This window comes from Salvelinus namaycush, chromosome 7 (assembly GCF_016432855.1).
Source record: "Salvelinus namaycush isolate Seneca chromosome 7, SaNama_1.0, whole genome shotgun sequence".
Classification (NCBI taxonomy): Eukaryota; Metazoa; Chordata; class Actinopteri; order Salmoniformes; family Salmonidae; genus Salvelinus; species Salvelinus namaycush.
The window spans coordinates 28654187-28677061 of NC_052313.1; the positions used below are offsets into that span (position 1 = coordinate 28654187).

At 42.8% G+C, this 22875-nt stretch overlaps 3 protein-coding genes across 3 annotated transcripts in view; 1 reads left to right on the top strand and 2 right to left on the bottom strand.

Moving 5' to 3' along the window:
- The window catches only part of lmbr1 (limb development membrane protein 1), a 63785-nt gene extending 57531 nt beyond the window's left edge, over window positions 1–6254 (bottom strand). The window contains exon 1 of the mRNA XM_038997896.1: window positions 6047–6254. Coding sequence (XP_038853824.1) covers window positions 6047–6109 — 63 coding nt within the window. The 5' untranslated portion in view covers window positions 6110–6254. The remainder of the gene's footprint in view (window positions 1–6046) is intronic.
- Window positions 6255–6363: 109 nt separating this feature from the next.
- nom1 (nucleolar protein with MIF4G domain 1) lies at window positions 6364–13877 on the top strand. Its single transcript, XM_038997898.1, has 11 exons — window positions 6364–7642; window positions 7863–7975; window positions 8591–8786; window positions 9118–9441; window positions 9637–9747; window positions 10115–10285; window positions 10587–10708; window positions 10815–10947; window positions 11839–11970; window positions 12213–12322; window positions 12621–13877. Exons 1-11 carry the CDS (start codon window positions 6692–6694, stop codon window positions 12796–12798), a joined length of 2541 nt encoding a protein of 846 aa, XP_038853826.1. The 5' UTR covers window positions 6364–6691; the 3' UTR covers window positions 12799–13877.
- A 6750-nt stretch (window positions 13878–20627) lies between these two features.
- Window positions 20628–22655, bottom strand: mnx1 (motor neuron and pancreas homeobox 1). Its single transcript, XM_038997017.1, has 3 exons — window positions 22181–22655; window positions 21120–21280; window positions 20628–20915 (listed from the first exon to the last, which is right to left on the bottom strand). Exons 1-3 carry the CDS (start codon window positions 22653–22655, stop codon window positions 20628–20630), a joined length of 924 nt encoding a protein of 307 aa, XP_038852945.1.
- Between the last annotated feature and the right edge of the window lie 220 nt (window positions 22656–22875).

Genomic DNA, 22875 nt, shown 5'->3' on the forward strand with positions numbered 1-22875 from the left:
TTGGGTTATTGTCCATTTGGAAGACCCATTTTCGACCAAGCTTAACTTCCTGACTGATGTCTTGAGATGTTGCTTCAATATATCCACAAACTTTTCCTGCCTCATGATGCCATCTATTTTGTGAAGTGCACCAGTCCCTCCTGCAGCAAAGCACCCCAACAACATGATGCTGCCATCCCTGTGCTTCATGGTTGGGATGGTGTTCTTCGGCTTGCAAGCCTCCCCCTTTTCCTCCAAACATAACGATGGTTATTATGGCCAAACAGTTCTATTTTTGTTTCATCAGACCAGAAGACATTTCTCCAAAAAGTACAATCTTTGTCCCCATGTGCAGTTGCAAACTGTAGTCTGGCATTTTTATGGCAGTTTTGGAGCATTGGATTCTTCCTTGCTGAGCGACCTTTCAGGTTATGTCGATAAAAGACTCGTTTTACTATGGATATAGATAATTTTGTACCCGTTTCCTCCAGCATCTTCACAAGGTTCTTTGCTGTTGTTCTGGGATTGATTTGCACTTCTCGCAACAAAGTACGTTCATCTCAAGGAGACAGAACGTGTCTTCTTCCTGAGCGGTATGACGGCTGTGTGGTCCCACGGTGTTTATACTTACGTACTATTGTTTGTACAGATGAACGTGGTACCTTCAGACGTTTGGAAATTGTTCCCAAGGATGAACCAGACTTTTGGAGGTCTACAATTTTTTTCTGCAGTCTTGGCTGATTTCTTTCGATTTTCCCATGATGTCAAGCAAAGAGGCACTGAGTTTGAAGGTAGGACTTGAAATACATCCACAGGTACACCTCCAATTGACTCAAATGATGTCAATTAGCCTATCAGAAGCTTCCTTAAGCCATGACATCATTTTTTGGAATTTTCCAAGCTGTTTAAAGGTAAACTTCTAACCTACTGGAATTGTGATACAGTGAACTATAAGTGAAATAATCTGTCTGTAAACAATTGTTGGAAATATTACTTGTGTCATGCACAAAGTAGATGTCCTAAACGACTTGCCAAAACTATAGTTGGTTAACAAGACATTTTTGGAGTGGTTGAAAAACAAGTTAATGACTCCAACCTAAGTGTATGTAAATTTCCGACTTCAACTGTAAATTTGCAACACAAAAAACTGGCGGCTTACAGATTAACGGTCAACAATCCTAGTCCCTGACAATTCACAGCCCTATAATTTAAAAATAATGCAAGAAACTTCAACGGGTAAGTTCTCTGAACGGGGGGGGGGGGAACTATCAGATTCACAGCATAATATAGGATGAAGATGGTATACTCCAAGCTGCAGCTCCATAGATGGCAGCATGTGTGCAAAACTGAAAGCGCAAACCACCACTTTTAATCATGGCAAGGTGACCGGAAACATGACCAAATACAAACAGTGTAGCTATTCCCTTCGCAAGACAATCAAACAAGCTAAGCGTCAGTATAGAGACAAAGTAGAGTCGCAATTCAACGGCTCAAAACACGAGACGCATGTGGCAGGGTCTACAGTCAATCACAGATTACAAAAAGAAACCCAGCCCCGTCGCAGACACCGACGTCTTGCTCCCAGACAAATTAAACAACTTCTTTGCTCGCTTTGAGGACAATACAGTGCCACTGACACGGTCCGCTACCTGTGGGCTCTCCTTCACAGTGGCCAACGTGAATAAAACATTTAAACGTGTTAACCCTCGCAAGGCTGCTGGCCCAGATAGCATCCCTAGCCGCATCCTCAGAGCATGCGCAGACCAGCTGGCTGGTGTGTTTACGGACATATACAATCAATCCCGATCTGCTGTGCCCACATGCTTCAAGAGGGCCACCATTGTTACTGTTCCCAAGAAAGCGAAGGTAAATGAGCTAAACGACTATCGCCTCGTAGCACTCACTTCTGTCACAATGAAGTGCTTTGAGAGACTAGTCAAGGATCATATCACCTCCACCCTACCTGATACCCTAGACCCACTCCAATTTGCCTACCACCCCAATAGGCCCAGAGACGACGCAATCGCAATGACACTGCCCTAACCCATCTGGACAAGTGGAATACCTATGTAAGAATGCTGTTCATTGACTACAGCTCAGCATTTAACACCATAGTACCCTCCAAACCCTTCATTAAGCTCGAGACCCTGGGTCTCGACCCCGCCCTGTGCAACTAGGTCCTGGACTGCCAGACGGGCCGACCCCAGGTGGTGAGGGTAGGAAACAACATCTCCACCCCGCTGATCGTCAACACAAGGGTGCGTTCTCAGCCCTCTCCTGTACTCCCTCTTCACCCATGACTAGGTGGCCATGCACGCCTCCAACTTAATCATCAAGTTTGCAGACGACACTCCAGTGGTAGGCTTGATTACCAACAACGACGAGACGGCCTACAGTGAGGAGGTGAGTGCCCTCGGAGTGTGGTGTCAGTTAAATAACCTCACACTCAACGTCAACACACAGACAGCATGGTGAAGAAGGCGCAATAGCACCTCTTCAAACTCAGGAGGCTGAAGAAATTTGGCTTTCACCGAAAACACTCAAACTTTTACAGATGCACAATCGAGAGCATCCTGTCGGGCTGTATCACCGCCTGGTACGGCAACTGCGCCGCCCACAACCGTAAGGCTCTCCAGAGGGTAGCGAGGTCTGCACAACGCATCACCGGAGGCTAACTACCTGCCCTCCAGGACACCTACAATACCCGATGTCACAGGAAAGCCAAAAAGATCATCAAGGACAACAACCAAACCACCCGAGCCACTGCCTGTTCACCCCACTACCATCCAGAAGGCGAGGTCAGTACAGGTGCATCTCAAGGCCATCATTCTGTTAAACAGCCATCACTAACATTGAGTGGGTGCTGCCAACATACTGACTCAAATCTCTAGCCACTTTAATAATTAATAATTGGATGTAATAAATGTATCACTCGTCACTTTAAACAATGCCGCTTTATATAATGATTACATACCCTACATTACTCATCTCATATGTATATAGTGTACTCTATACCATCTACTGCATCTTGCCTATGCCGCACGACCATCGCTCATCCATATATTAATTTGTGCATATTCTTATTCATCCCTTTACACTTGTGTGTATAAGGTTGTTGTTGTGAAATTGTTAGATTACTTGTTAGATATTACTGCACTGTCGGAACTAGAAGCACAAGCATTTCGCGACAGTCGCGTTAACATCTGCTAACCATGTGTATGTGACCAATAAAATGTGATTTGATAGTACTTGTCAGACAGAGAACTTACAGTTTACTGTATACTGGTTGTTGGGGTGGGATTGGCGTGGGGTATATGGGTTCCGTGAGTGGCTTTGACAATTTTATTGGATTCTTCACGTTTTACTCAACAGTAAAAATAAGTTTGGTTCAAATCAGATGCTGGGTACTATATTTATTGAATATTATGTTTATCCTAAATATGTAAAGGGGCTATTTGGGTACAATCAATTAGCTTAATTTCTACAGAAATGAAATTCGAACAATGTTGCAGGAATGCTAATCTGTTTCTAACTACAGAATCGATTTCAGAACCATCTGAGATGGTGGGTGTCATGGCTTGCTGAAATGACATGGAAAGACTCTGAAGGTAGGGGGGCATTGAAGTGCCATCCTGCAGTTCATGTCATTATTACTTCACACATATCAATAACAAGCTCTGGCCTGTCTGGTGCAAGAAATCCTATACACCCTGGTTTAGCTGCAAATACACTTTAAAGTCATATTCACTTTAAAGTCAAATGTGTGACGCCAGTGACATAAGTAGACTAAACAAGTTATAATGAGGACAGCGTTTCCGAAACTCGGCCCTGGGGACCCCAATGGGTTCCCGTTTCCCCCCCCCCTAACACTACACAGCTGATTCACATAACCAACGCTTGATGATTAGTGGATTACTTGCATCAGCAGTGTAGTGCTAGGGCAACAACAAATATGTTGCATCTCCTGGGGTCCGCAGGACCGAGTTTGGGAAACCAAGTATCAATACATCCATAGGACAGCATAGTCAAGCAGTTTCAGTTTTACATAGTTAGAATATGAGAGAGATGAGAGCTTGAGTTGAACAACAACGTTACGCCCAAGAGAACAACATGTAAGAGGCAGCTCTATCAGAACCAGTTTAGTGTGTTTAACTGTTACTGTCCTAGCTATTAGCTAGCAAAATAATAATCCTAATGGATTAAGGCAAGCAATGTGGAAAGCTAATTGGGTAGCCGCTACCATCATATTGAACAATGACTAGTTATTTAACTAGTTAACTTACTTAACCTCCATCGATAAGAGACAATACTGTGCAGCTGTATTCATCGACCTGGCCAAGGCTTTCGACTCTGTCAATCACCACATTCTTATCGGCAGACTCAACAGCCTTGGTTTCTCAAATGACTGCCTCACCTGGTTCACCAACTACTTCTCTGATAGAGTTCAGTGTGTCAAATCGGAGGGCCTGTTGTCCCGACCTCTGGCAGTCTCTATGGGGGTGCCACAGGGTTCAATTCTCGGGCCGACTCTTTTCTCTGTATACATCAATGATGTCGCTCTTGCTGCTGGTGATTCTCTGATCCACATCTACGCAGACGATACCCCTCTGTATACTTCTGGCCCTTCTTTGGACACTGTGTTAGCTAACCTCCAGATGAGCTTCAATGCCATACAACTCTCCTTCCATGGCCTCCAACTGCTCTTAAATACAAGTAAAACTAAATGCATGCTCTTCAACCGATCGCTACCAGCACCTGTCCTGACTTAGAATATGTGGACATCTACAAATACCTAGGTGTCTGGTTAGACTATAAACTCTCCTTCCAGACTCACATTAAGCCTCTACAATCCAAAATTAAATCTAGAATCGGCTTCCTATTTCACAACAAAGCATCCTTCACTCATGCTGCCAAACACACCATCGTAAAACTGACCATCCTACCGATCCTTTACTTCGCGATGTCATTTACAAAATAGCCTCCAACAATAATCAGCAAATTGGATGCAGTCTATCACAGTGCCATCCGTTTTGTCACCAAAGCCCCATATACTACCCACCACTGCGACCTGTATGCTCTCGTTGGCTGGCCCTCGCGTCATATTCGTCGCCAAACCCACTGGCTCCAGGTCATCGATAAGTCTTTGCTAGGTAAAGCCCCGCCTTATCTCAGTTCACTGGTCACCATAGCAGCACCCACCCGTAGCACACGCTCCAGCAGGTATATTTCACTGGTTTCCCCCAAATCCAACTCCTCCTTTGGCACCCTTTCCTTCCTGTTCTCTGCTGCCAATGACTGGAACGAATTGCAAAAATCACTGAAGCTGGAGACTCATATCTCCCTCACTAACTTTAAGCACCAGCTGTCTGAGCAGCTCACAGATCACTGCACCTGTACATAGCCCATCTGTAAATAGCCCATCCAACTACCTCAGCCCCATACTGTTATTTATTTTATTTGCTCCTTTGCACCCCAATATCTCTATTTGCACATTCATCTTCTGCACATCTATCACGCCAGTGTTTAATTGCTAAATTGTAATTATTTTGCCACTGTGACCTATTTTATTTCCTTACCTCCCTTATCTTACCTCATTTGCACACACTGTCTATAGACTTTTTTTCTATTGTGTTATTGACTGTATGTTTTGTCTATTCCATGTGTAACTCTGTGTTGTTGTTTGTGTCGCATTGCTTTGTTTTATCTTGGCCAGGTCGCCGTTGTAAATGAGAACTTGTTCTCAACTAGCCTACCTGGTTAAAAGGTTAAATAAAGGTTAAATTAAAAATAAATAAAAATTAAACTTGGGAGATTTAACGTGGCTAACCATCGTTGTGGAGCTAAAATAAAAGCGAGCTAACCAGCTAGCTAGTTAACTACTATTATACATTTTGAACGCATAGTCAACAGTTTACATTGTGGGTAACCTTAGACTATTAGCACTGGTAGCTAGTTATGTGCAACCTGCTATCTAACAAGCCAACGTTAGCTTAGCTAGTTTTGACCTGTCAGCTGTAAGCAGCATCGCCACATATTAAACGTTAGCAAGTTAGCGAGACGAACTTACAATGTATTCTCGAACTTGGCTGTGGAAATTCTGTTCTCTGATAGTAACATCGTCTTCTTCCATTCTTCATATTGCAAATGCAAATAAATTGCCTCACTACACACTAGTCGTACAACTGACGTCCATAAAACCTGTCTATGGTCAAAAGACAAACAGCTCAGGTAACAGCCAAAGCTCACTATTGCCGTTCCAACGAAGTCCGCTCATTTTCCACCGCCCAAAAAAACGCCCCAAAATAAATTACATCATCATTCCGCGACTAAAAACAATGACCCGGAAGCTGTTTTTCCCCCCGGTACGTGTGTTTCCTGGGTCGATTGTCAACAACAATGGCTGCCGTCATGAATATACACGTGTCTATTATTTGACGTTTTGAGATAGTTTTGTTTATCTATTTCATGTGTTCCAAGGTAACGACTGGTAGGTTTGATATTTTTATTTATTTGAACCTTTTTGGAACCTCTTTGCTTCACAAACAAGCTTTTCTTGCTTTATAATCATAAACAAGCTTGTTTGCTTCTTGCCACGCTTTAAACTCGGTGAGACACAGAAAGGAATTTAATTATAAAAGTCAGTGTCTTTCGCCAAGTAATAATAATAGCATAGCTAGGTAGTTAACAATAGTTAGTTATATCTGTTGCAGAGATGAAAGGCAAGGGGAAAACAAAGAGGAAAGGAAAGAAAGACACTGGTAAATTGCAAAAGTATATGATGACAGTTAACGACTTTGTAAAAAGTAAGGTAGGCTGTGATGAAACTGAGGAAACGGAAGATGGCAGTGGCTTGAGATTTGTTAAGAAGAAAAATAGAAAAGAAATGCGTAAGGAGAAAAGAAAGATGAAAAAGGCTAAAATTAAGAATCACTATGAAGGCTACAAGGCTCTCAAAGCATCCAATGGGGACAGTGAAGAAGTTGCAACCCTATCTGATGAACAACAAACAAAGAAGGTTAATGGAAAAGTAAAGAAAGACGAGCCAGTATCTCAACAACCCAAGTCAACTCCTGTTGAGGCTGCCGCAGGAGAGAAGGCTGAGAAAAAAGGACCTAAGAAACCTTCTAAGAAAGAAAAGAAAAGAAACAAACTTGAAGAATCAAGAAAAAAAGCCCTTTTGGAAGCAAATATTGCTGAGGACAGAGAAATTAAGAGGTTGGAGCGATCTCTTGGGTATAACAAAAGGAAAAACAAAAAAAAACTTCCCCAGTCATTCGCTGATGATGGACTGGATTACATTTTGGGGGTGCTGGATGCTGGATCGGCAGCTTCAGGGATAATGCATGACAGTGATGATGACATGGACATTGCCAAAGAGAAATTAAGGACATTGGTAGACAGTGAATCTGAAATGTCCGGCGAAGAGGAGGAAGACCAAGGAGATGACTCGGAAGAGGAGGGCAGTGAACTAGGCAGAGATGGAGACCTGGATACCATCAAGGAAGAGGAAGATGAGATAGATGAGGAGGAAGAAGATGGAATGGATGAAGATGACGAAAGTGAGATGGATGAGAGTGGTGGAATAGCTTCAGAAGAAGAAAATGGAAAGGATGAGGGAGTTGAGAGTGGAGACTCAACTCTTGCAGGGCCGAAAGCTGACACTGTAAGTTGCCCAATTAGAATCTAATTTGTGAATGTCAGCTAAATTTAAGGACCAGTTTCCCAAGACATAGATTAAGCCTAGTCCTGGACAACAAAACATCAAGCTCAGTGGAGAATCTCCGCTGAAAACACTTTTTAGTCCAGCATTAGATTTAATCTGTGTCTGGGAAACCGGCCCTAAATGTATAGACTGAGAATGAAACACTATTCTGTATGTTTAGGCTGTCCCGTCAGCAGGAAAGTACGTGCCCCCTCACCTACGGGACACCGGGGATGATAAGCGCAGAGCTGAGTTGGAGAGACTGAAGAGACAAGTCAAAGGACTTGTGAACAGGTAATGTTGTGATGACTTGACTACTATATGCTCTTTCATCTTAATCAATGTACCTTGGCCCTGTTTTATCTGCTGTCACACTGGATTTGTCTCAATTCATATTTTGGTGCAAGGGGTGCTCAAGGTCCGTATGTATCAAGCGTCTCAGAATAAGAGTGCTGATCTATGATCTGGGCCTGTATCCACAACAGCACTCAGAGTAGGAATGCTGATCTAAGATCAGATTTAGCTTTTAGATCATAATGAATACAATTATATGGACAGATCCTAGATCAGCACACTTACTCTGGGATGGTTTGTGGATACGGGTCCAGGTCCCCCCTGTCCGTGTAATCGACCGAAAAGGCAAAACTCATCCTAAATCAGCACTCCTACTCTGAGATGCCTGTGTAGCTCAGTTGGTAGAGCATGGAGCTTGCAATACCAGGGTTGTGTGTTCGGTTCCCACAGGGGACCAGTACGAAAATGTATGCACTCGCTACTGTAAGTCGCTCTGAATAAGAGCGTCCGCTTAATGACTAAAATGTCAAATGTAAACATACAACCCCGGGTCTGTGTTTTTGGTGTCCATCTTGGTTCAAACATTGTTGTCCTGTGCTGCATTCTCCTCCGTAGGCTCAGTGAGGCCAACATGGCGTCCATCAGTGGCCAGCTGGAAGAGCTGTACATGAGCTCCAGCCGGAAGGACATGAACGACACCCTGACGGAGATCCTCCTGGCAGCCTGTGTCACCCCAGCCCTGATGCCTGACAGACTGCTCATGGAACACGTCCTGCTTGTCAGCATCCTGCATCACACAGTGGGGCTTGAGGTAGGTTCGAACCGCATCAACACAATTACCTGTCATTCAACACACACACCTGTGTCCCAAATGGCACCCTATTCCCTATATCGTGCAGGCCTCTGGTCAAAAGTAGCACTCTAAAGGGAATAGGTTGCTATTTGGGACATAGACATAGTTTATAAGTGAGGGGGCTAGTCACAATCAACTATAAATGACAGTTGAATCCTAATGGATTGGTAGCACCCGTCAGTAAATAGCCACATACACACACACACATTCACATGCCCACCAGCATTCTGGGTTCCATTGACCTCTTTGCTCTATTTTCTGACCTTTGACATGATGTACCATTTTGCAGGTGGGGGCTAATTTCTTGGAGACAGTGGTGCGGCAGTTCGCCGAGTTGTACAAGAGCCCTGGTGAAGGCAAGGAGTGTGACAACCTGGTGGCCATGGTGGCACATCTCTACAACTTCCAGGTGGTGCACGCCCTCCTCATCTTTGACATCCTGAAGATGCTGGTGGGGGCCTTCACCGAGAAGGACATTGAGCTGGTCCTGTTCGTGCTGAAGAACGTAGGCTTCGCCCTGCGGAAGGATGATGCCCTTGCGCTGAAAGAACTCATCTCTGAGGCCCAGAGCAAGGCCAGTGGTGTGGGCGCCAAGTTCCAGGACGAAAATAGGGTACGGTTTGTCACAGCAACACCACTCTCAACATCACCCGCTGTCTATACGCACCTCATTGTTGGTAACATTATTCAACCAGGGTCATTTTACATTTCGATTTTGGTCATTTGACAGAGACTCCTGGCCAGAGCAACTTACAAGTCAAATGTATTAGCAAGCCAACTCTCTTCTGAATATCTTCTCTATCGTTAGGTGCGCTTCATGCTGGAGACCATGTTGGCTCTGAAGAACAACGATATGAGGAAGATCCCTGGCTACGACCCAGAGCCTGTTGAGAGACTCCGAAAGCTACAGAGAACTCTGGTGGGTTACAGATCTGATTGACTTACGCCTTTACAACTGTCATGCCATATCCTCAAAACCATTCTTTGCTCAGCCATGAAATATTCTTCCATTGTTGACGTTTCCCTTCGTAGTTTTTAGCTAAAACCGCCAGGGGGCGCTATAATCTCACTTAGCAGTTTATGTGATAGGTTTGAGCACCCAGATTAGGGGAGCATGAAGAAGTAAGGTGAGGTTGCCATTAGACACTGATCTTGGGTCAGTTTTGCATTTCCCCCACTAACATTGAAGGTTGGGATTGGGTAAGGAGAAATTGATCCTAGAGCTCTATTTAGGGGAAACTTCACCCCAGAGCGTTACGTGAATGAGTTGTAACTGTTGAGTTCAGATCCACCAGAGTTCGGGGGGCAGTGATGTGAAGCTGAGGGTTTCTCTGGAGAACCTCCTGGCTGCAGAGCAGGTGGGACGCTGGTGGATCGTGGGCTCATCGTGGTCCGGAGTCCCCATGATAGGTGACCAGGGCAACAAGACCTCAAAACAGACTACTGCAGAAGGAAAGGTACTTAAAACCCTAAAAGATCTGGGGCTGTATGCATCAAGTGTCTCCGAGTAGGCGTGCTGGTTTAGGATCAGTTTAGTCTTTTAGATCAAAATGAATAAGATTATATTGACAGGGGCGGACCTGATCCTACATCAGCACGACCACTCTGAGATGTTTGATACATATGGTCCCTGTTGCTCCACTAAATCATTACTGTAGCTCTTTCATATTAACATTTGAGTGGCCATTCTGAACTGGACAGCATTTTCAATGTATTTTTCTGATCATAATGGCAATTTCCCTTCATCCGTCTCCTCAGTTCAGCGCCAAGGTCTTAGACCTGGCCCGGAAACAGAGAATGAACACAGACATCAGGAGAAATATATTCTGCGTGATCATGACCAGTGAGGATTACCTAGATGCCTTTGAGAAGCTGATACGGTGTGTTTTGTTTCCCTACCCTGTTGCAGCATTAAAATGCTTCCATACCAAGCTAGCCATTGCCACACGTTTTAATATGTGGCACTGCGTTGTTTTCTGTGTGCAGGCTGGGGCTGAAGGACCAGCAGGAGAGGGAGATCGTCCACGTGCTGATGGACTGCTGCCTCCAGGAGAAGAGCTTCAATGCCTTCTATGCTGTACTGGGAGAGAAGTTCTGTGAGCACGACAGGCGGTTCCAGGTAAGAGAACAGTGCCCGTAATTATAAAGCCTCTCAGAGTGCTGATCTAGAATCAGTTTAGCCTTTTAGATCATAATGAGTAAGATAACATGGACAGTCTCCTACTCTGAGCTTTATGATTGCCCAGGCATTCTAATGGTTCTTAATTGCTCCATAGCGTTGTGATTGGACGATTCACTCTATAGCCACCCAATTATGACCCTCAGTTCACCTCAACAGTGTGGGAAACAACGGAGTGTCTCTATTCCCTCTCGCACCTTTCTGACGTTTCGTTTCATGCTGTGAAAGTAGACAATGGTCATAACCCCTCACTTCCCCTTAAGCTTCCCTTTAGGTTACTACCCCATCTATGATAGTGATAACCATTGTCCCATTAAAGAGCTTTCATCTGAACCGGTGCAAATGTTTGGTGTTCACGAGCGGATTAGATCAGGATTATGTGTTTGCTTGCTGTATTTAATGGGTTGGAATCACAGGAGGTTGGTGGCACCTTTTTTAATTGGGGAGAACGTGGTAAGGACCGAAGCGGAATTCATGGAATGGTATCAAATATATCAAACACATGGTTTCCAGGTGTTTGATGCCATTCCAATCACTATGTTCCGGCCGTTATTATGAGTAGTTCTCCCTTCAGAAGCCTCCTGTGGTTGGAATGGGTCATGGATTGTAATACTGGGCCCGTATTCATAAAGCATCTGAGTAGGTATGCTGAACTTGGATCTGTTTTTTTTTTCTTGGATCGTAATGAACATGATTGCACATGCACTGGTACTCTGAGACGGCCCCAGGCTTCTGAATTGATTAGAGGAAATAGGATAAGACTGCTGGAGTTCTTCCATATCCTCCAATCCCCCAGTAGTCCCACAGATCCTTTGTTGTATGTTTCCCCAGATGACATTTCAGTTCAGTCTGTGGGACAAATTCAAGGACCTGTCCAGCCTATCCACCAGCACCTTCAGCAACCTGGTCCAGCTGGTCACACGCTTCCTCCGGAGAAAGTGCCTCTCCCTCTCCATACTCAAGGTCTGACACACCATGTTATAGAGATGAAATCCGGTCATAGGGAAGTGATTTGATGAATGTTAAAGGGGAAGTTCAGTATTTTACAACCTAATGTTAGATCTTTTCTTACCCTGAATGTAGTCTATGGGCCAGGAGAAACAAATTTATGGTTCGGATTTCTTTAAACTGCCACGACAAACGTCAGCTCGCTAACTTACCTTCGAATTAACTTTTGGTGCCACTTTCACTCTGTCTCTTTGTAGGTGATAGAGTTTGGTGAGTTGGACAAGCCTAAAGTCAAGTTCCTGCGTCAGGTTTTGACTAAGCTGTTAAAAGACACAGAGACTGAGGATCTTACAAACATATTTGGAAGGTGAGCGACGTAATGCATCACATTCCAGTCCAAACTGAGTTTAGACTGAGTTTCTCAGTTTACGTTAATGACATTATTATATATCAACGATAAACACGTGTTTTCATCACGTATATATTTTCTGAGTCATTCTATAATTTGTTTAGAAGAAATTCTATCAGGGCCAGATTCTTCTTCTCGCCCAGTCATAAAAACCTCTCCTCCTTGTACTTTGGCAATCCTGTAAAACCGCACCGCTGACGTTTGACTATGTGAAAAGTCTGGTATCAATGTCTTTCATTGTGTTCGGTCTCGTCAGGATTTCGGGAATTCCCAAGCTAGGAATGCTGCGGGAGGGCTTGAAGCTGTTCATCAGTCACTTCCTACTGAAGAATGCCCAGTCGCAGGGACCAGCTGAGCAAGCAGACCTTCTGTCAGAGCGAGCCGAGGTTGCCACCAAGGCCATGGAGGCCAAAGAGACTAAACTCAAACTGTAAAACATAAACACACACTGGGACCCTGGGAGAACACCAGGAGAACAAAAGAACCCTGTTGGGGAAACATGCTCGTTTTCTACAGACAACAAACCCAAGAGATGTTTGTCTCTGTGTGCAGTATGAAGGAGGTTGAGGTAGTTTTGCGAGCCAATGTGGTATGCTAGCGTACCTGTAGACTTCCAGTCATTACGCTAACGCAAGTTAGCATTGGTTCACGAAACTACCTCTAACATCCTTCATACTGCGCACAGGGACAACAATAATGGTAACCCACGAGTTCATCTGACTCTGGGTAAGTAGTACTATTCCTTTTAAAGATTTCACCATTTTGTGTTTCTGTGAGTTTGAGGATTGCCTCAAATAAGGAGGTCTGTAATTTGAATGATCTCCGTTTCGTAAACGACAGAGATGACTTCTGATGACATTGTAAATATCCAAATGAAGTAGGGGCTTCATCAAGTGGTAATGCTAATGAACATGACAGTGGAAAATATTTCCACAGTGCAGTTACTCTAATGTATTGAAGCCACTGTCACAGTGGATATTTCCTTTGTCTGTATATTTTAAGATTAGGATCACTTTATTGGTCAGTTGCACTCAAGGCCCAATCGAAAGTTGACTTCCGCTTTTAACCCAATCCCTACACATACAGATTGTTTTTTTTTGTGGGGGGGGTGGCTGCCACACTGGGCACCCGGGGAGCTGTTGTTGTGGGGGGGGTTAAGTGCCTTGCTCAAGGGCATAAAGGCAGGTACCGGCATTGAGGATTTGATACCAGCAACCCTCCGGTTGTGAGCAGTTCCCAACCGATTTTTTTCCGTCTGACCCAGGATTCTAACTGGCAACCCAACGGTTGCTGGCTCGCCTCTCTAACCGCTAGGTTACCTGCTGCCCCCTTTGTACAAATGTCATGTTATTCAATTTTTAAGATACATCAATGGTATGTAGTGTACTAAAATGTATTTTACAGATGAATACAGGATTAACCCAGTAAAATGTTTCCAAACTGTTTATAAACATTTGATGTCGGTGCATGAGGCAATAATAAACCTTTTTTTCACGTTGATTAATCTGGTTAACTGGGTTTCAATGCATTTGTGTTTTTTTTTATGGCAGTGCTTTAATTAACTTTATTTGCATAATGTCAATAGCAGTCAAACTGGGGTCATATTCATTAATGTACACAGTAGCAAAACGTAGTGAAATATTTTGCGATGGAAAATGAAAACGAGCGTTTCTTATTTGACAACTTCAGGCAGTTCTTCCCAGTTACGGTGTGTATTCTTCAATTTGGTGTCTAGTGAAGAGCTCTCCAACAGGTGGATAGCGAGCTACCAAGCAATTCTGAAAGTAAATGCATTTTTTCCCCACGTGTCCCATCTCAAACTTTCAGAAACATAAAGTTCCCGTCTACTATCCAATCAAAGCCTGACATTATCCCACTCCTAGTTAGCAACTAGTGGGTTAAAAATCCCAATTTAACATAATAAACTCAAACTTATTTTCAGCAAACTTAGCATGTGTAAATATTTGAATGAACATAACACGATTCAACAACTGAGACTGAACAAGTTCCACAGACATGTGACTAACAGAAATGGAATAATGTGTCCCTGAACAAAGGGGGGGTCAAAATCAAAAGTAACGGACCGTATCTGGTGTGGCCACCAGCTGCATTAAGTACTGCAGTGCATCTCCTCCTCATGGACCACCAGATTTGCCAGTTCTTGCTGTGAGATGTTACCCCACTCTTCCACCAAGGCACCTGCAAGTTCCCGGACATTTCTGGGGGGAATGGCCCTAGCCCTCACCCTCTGATCCAACAGGTCCCAGACCTGCTCAATGGGATTGAGATCCGGGCTCTTCGCTGGCCATGGCAGAACACTAACATTCCTGTCTTGCAGGAAATCACGCACATAACGAGCAGTGTGGCTGGTGGAATTGTCATGCTGGAGGGTCATGGCAGGATGAGCTTGCAGGAAGGGTACCACATGAGGGAGGAGGATGTCTTCCCTGTAACGCACAGCGTTGAGATTGCCTGCATTGACAAGCTCAGTCCGATGATGCTGTGACACACCTCCCCAGACCTTGTCTTGTGGATAGAAGTTAGCAGTGTGGTTAGGGTTAGGTTTAGAAACAGATTTTAATTAGAGACACTGTAGAAATAGGCAGGGTTTATGACTTTGTGGCTGTAGTAACTAGTGACGACCCAGAAACATCGCTTGACCGACAAATTCCTCTCTTGCTTTATTAACTAGTGATGACCCAGTAACATTGCTAAACCGACACATTCCTCTCTTGCTTTATTAATGCTCAATAAAAGGGGAAATACTTCTTTTTTTAAATCACTTTTCTTTTCAGACCTCAAAATTGGTCTTCTGATGTGATTTCATCATTGACATGGACTCAGAACATATATTTTTGTTGTTTCTCTATGAAGAATTGTAATACTGAGAGTAAAAAAATAAACAGAATTACAGAAAATACAAAATATAATTTTATGGGGCTCTAAGAGTTGTTTATTAACCATTATTTTACCAAGTACAGTACCAGTCAAAAGTTTGGACACACCTACTCATTCCAGGGTTTTTCTTTATTTTTGCTATTTTCTACATTGTAGAATAATAGTGAAGACATCAACACTATGAAATAACACATATGGAATCATGTAGTAAACAAAAAAGTGTTAAACAAATCAAAGTATATTTGAGATTCTTCAAAGTAGCCACCCTTTGCCTTGATGACAGCTTTGCACACGCTTGGCATTCACTCAGGCAGCTTCATGAGGTAGTCACCTGGAATACATTTCAATTAACAGGTGTGCCTTGTTAATTTGTGTAATTTCTTTCCTTCCTAATGCATTTGAGACAATCAGTTGTGTTGTGACAAGGTAGGGGTGGTATACAGAAGATAGTCCTATTTGGTGACAGAGGATAAGTTCATTAGAGTTACCAGCCTCAGATTGCAGTCCAAATAAATGCTTCACAGAGTTCAAGTAAAATACTAATTTCAACATCAGCTGTTCAGAGAAGACTGCGTGAATCAGGCCTTCATGGTCGATTTGCTGCAGAGAAACCACTACTAAAGGACACCAATAATAAGAAGAGACTTGCTTGGGTCAAGAAACACGAGCAATGGACATTAGACCGGTGGAATTCTGTCCTTTGGTCTGATGAGTCCAAATTTGACATTTTTGGTTCCAACTGACGTCTTTGTGAGATGCAGAGTAGGTGAACAGATTATCTCTGCATGTGTGGTTCCCACCGTGAACCACGGAGGATGAGATGTGATGGTGTGGGGGTTCTTTGCTGGAGACAACATCAGTAATTTAGAATTCAAGGCACACTTAACCAGCATGGCTATCACAGCATTCTGCAGCGATACACCATCCCATCTGGTTTGCACTTAGTGGGACTGTCATTTGTTTTTTAACAGGACAATGACCCAAAACACACCTCCAGGGTGTGTAAGGGCTATTTGACCAAGAGGGAGAGTGGTCGAGTGCTGTATCAGATGACCTGGCCTCCACAATCACCCGACCTCAACCCAATTGAGATGGTTTGGGATGAGTTAGACCGCAGAGTGAAGGAATGCAGCCAGCAAGTGCTCAGCATATGTGGAAACTCCTTCAAGACTGTTGGAAAAGCATTCCTCATGAAGCTGGTTGAGAGAATGCCAAGAGTGTGCAAAGCTGTCATCAAAGCAAACGGTGGCTACTTTGAAGGATCTCAAATATAAAATAGATTTTGATTTGTTTAACACGTTTTTGGTTACTACATGATTCCATATGTGTTATTTTCTAGTTTTCATGTCTTCACTATTATTCTACAATGTAGAAAATAGTAAAAATATAGAAAAACCCTTGAATGAGTAGGTGTGTCCAAACTTTTGACTGGTACTGTATATTGACAGAAAACACACCTCTTGTACACCAAAGATCCGGGAAAGAGTTGCAGGGTAGAGGATAAGAGAAGAATGTGCCTATTTAAAAGCTATGGAAAAAAATGAGTAGCTTGCGACATGGTTGATTTTTTTTGAAGTAGCTCTCATGCTAGAAAAGGTTGGAGACCCATGGTCTAGTGCATACAATCCAGGAGTCTGTTTTGAGCAGACACCGTAGTTATAAGAAATAATCCTCTCGGGGGCAGTGTGAAACAATGTCTGAGCATTCATATAGAATTCACGGGACCATCATCACTACTTGTGTGTGTTTATAGGTACAGCATATTAATATTACATTGTACTAAAGCAGTCTTTTGAAGCCTGTTTTAAGTTTGAATCTCTAGTTGATTAATCATCTTCCTGAATAACAAGGGGTTGTGTACTCCCTATATTCAATTATAAATTCTACACAGTTACATTTCCTTTGTGTACAACCTTAACCATGACTTGCGGCTGAGGAGGTGGTTGAGGAGAAAATGAATGGCTTTGTGTATGCCAGTGGCATCTGCTTGTCCATAGCCAACTTTATAGGTCACTTTCTAATCTGTTGTCAACGCCATTAGCATTCCTCTGTGAAATTATTGACCTCTTCCAATGCGCAAGCTTCCATGTTTACGACCTTCTTCCAGATGTGCCAACTGAATCACTATTCAATCTTTTGGTGTTTTTTTTCCCTTGAATGTATCAACATTTTGTAAATGAGTATTTGTGATGTCTAATCTCATGTTCATTCATATTCCGTGTAGACTACCCATCAGAATGAAAGGACACTGGGTTTTTATTCAGTCTCTGACAACATTGGCTGCATGCATCGCATAGCAGAGTCATTGCGTTACATTTGATGCCTGCTACTATTAATTAGCTCCATTAATAACGTTTGCATTAATCTGTGTGTGGGCCTGAATGGCCAGAGGGTGAGACAGGGCCACAGAGGTCACTCAGAGGAAACATCTCTCCCCCAGACCTTACAATGGCTTCTTTGGGAGGGTGGCAGTGCCTTCGTCCTCAAAGTATTTGTGATGTCATATTTATGTATTTTGATGAAGGCGAAAGTGCAAATATAGCCTATGCATGGCTTGGACCGTTACAAAGACTGACTTCCATGATGGCATATTATACTGGTTATGTCTGTTATATAGGCCAATGTACTGTAGTTTGATGAAGATGAAAGTTGAAACATATGCATTTTCTGAACCGCTACATGAAGAGACTTCCATGATGACATGCTGATCTGAATGAGTCAGTCTCTGTGGTTTACAAAGAGAAACCCAGTGAGTCAACTAGAGGCAGATTGTGACTGCAAGATAAATAGACAGACGAGTCAGTGAAGATCACACAGGCTATTGTATGCAGGTGGGAGTCATCAGGTTGGTATTGACCCCTGGGTGACCCTGCTGTAATGGGTCTGCTAAGATGTTCTAGTGAAACCTGTCCAGATAGCAAACACAACCAGCCAGTTAGGTGTCTGTAATCACATCATTTGTAGTACGTACTACTTAATCAACACTATACAGTACTAACATAGCCACACAGGAATAAACAAAATATGGAGAAGCTATATTTTATAACTCTTACACTGTAGTACAGTGACTGTAATTCCCTATTTCTGTGTGTTGATTGCTACTATCAATGGTTGGCTGTGTGTGTTCCATTCAGACTGACTCTGGTAAATCACCAATGGCAACTTATTCCCTATATAGTGCACGACTTTTGACGAGAGCCCTGTGGGCCCTGGTCAAGAGGAGTGCACTTTAAAAGGAATAGGGTGCCATTTGGGACACATACCGACTCTTGTCTACTGTTCAAAGCTATGTTTCCTCAAGCTTTGCTCCCCGTCCTGCCCTCCCAAAGAGTTTTCCCGTCCAATACCTGGCTGGGAGGTGTTGATGAGCTGATAAAGCAGCTCGCTCTCTCTATATCCTCGCAGCTGGGCAAACTCAGCTGTGAGGAATTACTCCTCAATCAATAACCAATACTAACACAGCTATACAGAAACTCCAAACGTCTGGAACAAATTTTGGAACACTTGTTTTCTCAGTTAAAAAAATGCATAATGCATTTGGTCGAACATGAATGAGAAGCATGGTACACTGTTAAACACATCACACTTTATAAATGTATAGCTGCAACGCAACACATCTGTGTTTCCTGAACATGTGGATCTTAGGAGAGCTACTGGATATAGAGAGATATTAGAAAAGGCATTATGGCTAATAGAAGTGGAATATATTGCAAAGGAAATGTTCTTCATGCCTGGAGCATTGTGGTGATATTTACATGCATGTAATTGCTCTGACATAGAACTTCTTAGTTGCTATGTAGGCCTAATTAGTGTATATATAGCATTACTACTAACCTGGACTGAATTACATAGCCACAAATGCCATTGCAATTACTTAGAGCTCTACTTTCTTCCCATAGTGAGCTCAGTAGCCTTTAATGTTGTTGCCTTTTATAAGTTTGATGGATAAAGGCATACATATTGTTGTGTTGCATATAACATAGTCTAATCCAGAAAGACCTGCATTATAGTATGTGGTTCATCTAATCTACACATGTTAGTTGGCTATTATACACTTTTGAAGATTATGTCTTCCTCCTTGGTCTGACAGGTCGGGTCATGGGAATCGCAATAGCACTATTGGATCTGCGCAAACGTGCTGGGAGAGCAAACAAACCAACAAGGGGATCGTATTCATAAACCTTTGAAACCACTCGTTAATCAGTATAGGCAGATACACAACACAAGCATTATTCTCAAAGGCTTGAACTCATCCGATTGCCATTCGATCTGCTAAATATAGAGTATGACGTCGTGACTAATTAAAATAAACTGCTAGTTCGCACAATGTACGTTATGCACCACAATATGCATTTGGTCATCAACATTATAGCATGCTGTGCAAAATGACAGACTTCATGACTATGTGTTGATCAAACAAAATCAATAGTCTTTATCAATTAAAGTTATACTGAGACCAGAAGGAAAATGATGGGGCGGCAGGCAGAATAGCCTAGTGGTTAGAGCGTTGGACTAGTAGTCGAAAGGTTGCGAGATCGAATTCCCCAGTTTACAAGGTAAAAATCTGTCGTTCTACCCCTTAACAAGGAAGTTTAACCTGTTACAATAGGCCGAATTTGTTCCTAATTGACTTGCCTAGTTAAATTAAGGTAAAAAATAATAATGACCTTTAAACTAAGACCAAATTGGCTTCAACTGGGCCATACTTGGATAAGTGTGTTTAATAGATTCACCTTCATCAGCATTGAAAAACACCACGTTTTACAAAACACATTTATTTAATGTCGTCTGTACCATGGGAGACGGTAAACAATAATTTAGCATGCAGACATGTAGACATTTTACAAACACAGTGTACAAAAATAAACGCATAACATTTTTCTGCACGTAAATGGTAGGCCTATATGACGCAATGACATAAGTGTAAAACCACACAATGTTCAAAAACATGAAACAAAAGAAAATGCTAAATGTGGCATGTCTGAATTTACAATTGGTCGCCATATCAAAATATTATGATAATAACCCCTATAGTGGAGAACCAATATGATTGTAGTGGACATTAGGGTCCTAAAACAACTGGGTGAAAACATGACATTGTCACATAAAACCATGCAATGTTACAAATAGCAGAGTGTACCTCGATACTACCTTCTAAAACGTCAATCTGACCTTGCTTGCTAGGGCCATTCTGCACACACTGAATCTCAGTCAGGCATTGATCCTTTAGTATTTTCCAAGTTATTCTCATTTAATTTCTGAATTTCCGGGTAGGATTTCATGTTTTTATTACTGTAGGCCTACATGCAGCTGTAGTTTAAGGAGTGTATAGTTTTTCAAAAATGCACGTTTCCTTTTCCCTGTCTCAAGGTTGTGGACTTATATCACTGGTGTGGTTTCTCTCGTCGTCTGAAGAGCAATCCGAGGAGTTGTACAGGAAGTTGCCACCTTCATCATCGTCACTGTCCCTGAAGTCTCTTATTCTGTTACTTTTTGCAGAACCAGTCTTTTGATAATCCGTTTGTTCCTGTCCGTCAGATTTCTCCTGGCCGTTTTTGTTGTTTTTCTTATTCTCTGCCTCCTGCGCGGCTTGCTCTTTGGCCTTCTTGCTCCGTTTCCACTTCATCCGCCTGTTCTGGAACCAAATTTTCACCTGAAAATAACAAATAACAACGTTTTTGAATACGCGTAAGCGCCGTGCGTAATGGGCACCTACAGCACCACCTGACTTGACTATATAACACACAATTAAATAACAGTGTTTTCATGTAAAACTGATTGAATAGCCTAATAGTGGTATGTTTCATAATGTCTCTCAAACAAACATGTATTTGTTAGAAATGTAGCTCTTATATACCTGCGTTTCCGTCAGCATCAAGGATGTAGCCACTTCAAAGCGCTTTGGTCGCGACAGATACTTATTTAGTTTGAACTGATGCTCCAGCTCCAGGAGCTGCTGACTTGTAAATGCAGTCCTTGGTCTTCTGCACTTTCCAAGCAAGTTTGACTGGGCCTGAGCTGGAAAACAAAATATAAGTCAATTTCTAGTAAAAAGGTCAAGAAAAAAGCATGACTACCTGTGTGCGTGTTTTTCACATTAGGAATATTCACGCATTTGGATGCATTATTCGATAGGCAGTATATAGCAGACCTAGGCTATATTAATAATCATTATATGCCTGCAAAATGGAGGAATAATAGGCATATGGGTCCTAATTGAGATCGCAATTTCATTTAAACCTATGATATAGGCTTGCAAGATACAATTTTGTAATAAGCAGATTGAAAAATAAACGGTAATGATTTCAGGTTAAAATGGGGAATTTGTTGCTGAATATTAAATGGCGAAAAGCTTTAATTGAAACCGATTTAAATGGAACATATATATACCACATAGTCTTTGGGATACAAAAAATGTCTGCGTTTATGCACACTGCCTCCTCAAGAAACAGTACGAGTTCCGGTTCAAAATTGCCAAAATATTGTTCGAGCCAACATCTAACATTGCCATAGAATACGTATTCAATGAGACCTAAGCTATTTGCCACCTCATTTTGAACAAATCTGTTAAAACGAACAGGAACAAAAAGGCAGTATCTGGTGAGCAAACAGTGTGTCGGCTGTGGGTTTCACACTCTTCTGTCACTTTCCCACTGTCCATTATCTGTCCATTTTAGTTCCTCTCTGAAAACCTATCCCCCTCTCTCCTCTCACTCAAACCGCCTTTTTGGCCGGGAACATTTCTTCATCAAGTCATGGGGCTATTATGTAAAGGAACCAATGGATCAATAATGTAAAATGCGTGAATTTGCTCGCCACGTGTAAAGCAAAAACAATTCTTTATTAGCAGTCCAAAAATAATGTCAAAGCATAGACGACAAACTATGAAAAATAAATAGGTATACTCACAATACTCACAGTTAAAATCTGGCATTTTGGGTAGCATCATTCCCGCTGTGGAGACTCGCAGCCAGTGGTCGAGCTGAAAGGTCCCGGCAGAGAGTTTGAGGGAGTCGCTGGGATGGTGGTGATGGGACCCATGCGGATATGAATAGGACAGAGCAGGGTGCTGCCCGAGGGAGTAGGTATACATGGGGTGGCCGTAGAGAGCATGGGGAGGGATCCCTGCGCTACTCTGTGGATGTAATCCAACAATACTGTGGGGACTGTTCAAGAAGCCTGGTTTAGGAATCAAACCACAGGAGGAAATCCTCGGTGGAGACGGAGTCTCAGTCCTTAAAGAGTCGGCATTCAATTCTGAGGCTTGTACACTTCCAGACGATGAAATGGAAGAGGATGATAAAGAAGTCACAAGCGCAAGCGGAGATGTCTGCACCTTCGGCGGGTCAACAGCGAGAAGCGCATCGATGCGGAAGTTTGTAGATTTCTCCATTTGAGCCAGTGTCCCCGTCGTTTGCAGACGTTGAACAGTTAGTTGCCTATCGTAACGATGTTGAAGTGTCGTTGTTGTTCCACCTCTCAAAGTTTTGATCTCGGTTAAAGTGTGAACGGTGAAACTCTACATGACACTTAATTCCTATTCGATAGGGGATTGGTTCCACCCGTTTGGCATGGGCTTGTCCCATTGGTCAATTCAAGACATGTTCACGGTG

Excerpts from the sequence above, each read along its gene's own strand:
- nom1 (XM_038997898.1), top strand. The coding sequence starts at position 6,692 with ATGAAAGGCAAGGGGAAAACAAAGAGGAAAGGAAAGAAAGACACTGGT. Across the intron at positions 11,971-12,212 it reads TCTCCCTCTCCATACTCAAG|GTGATAGAGTTTGGTGAGTT; the intron begins GTCTGACACACC and ends GTCTCTTTGTAG. Across the intron at positions 12,323-12,620 it reads CTTACAAACATATTTGGAAG|GATTTCGGGAATTCCCAAGC; the intron begins GTGAGCGACGTA and ends CGGTCTCGTCAG.
- mnx1 (XM_038997017.1), bottom strand. The coding sequence starts at position 22,655 with ATGGAGAAATCTACAAACTTCCGCATCGATGCGCTTCTCGCTGTTGAC. Across the intron at positions 21,281-22,180 it reads CAAAATGCCAGATTTTAACT|CTCAGGCCCAGTCAAACTTG; the intron begins GTGAGTATTGTG and ends TTTGTTTTCCAG. Across the intron at positions 20,916-21,119 it reads TGATGCTGACGGAAACGCAG|GTGAAAATTTGGTTCCAGAA; the intron begins GTATATAAGAGC and ends TGTTATTTTCAG.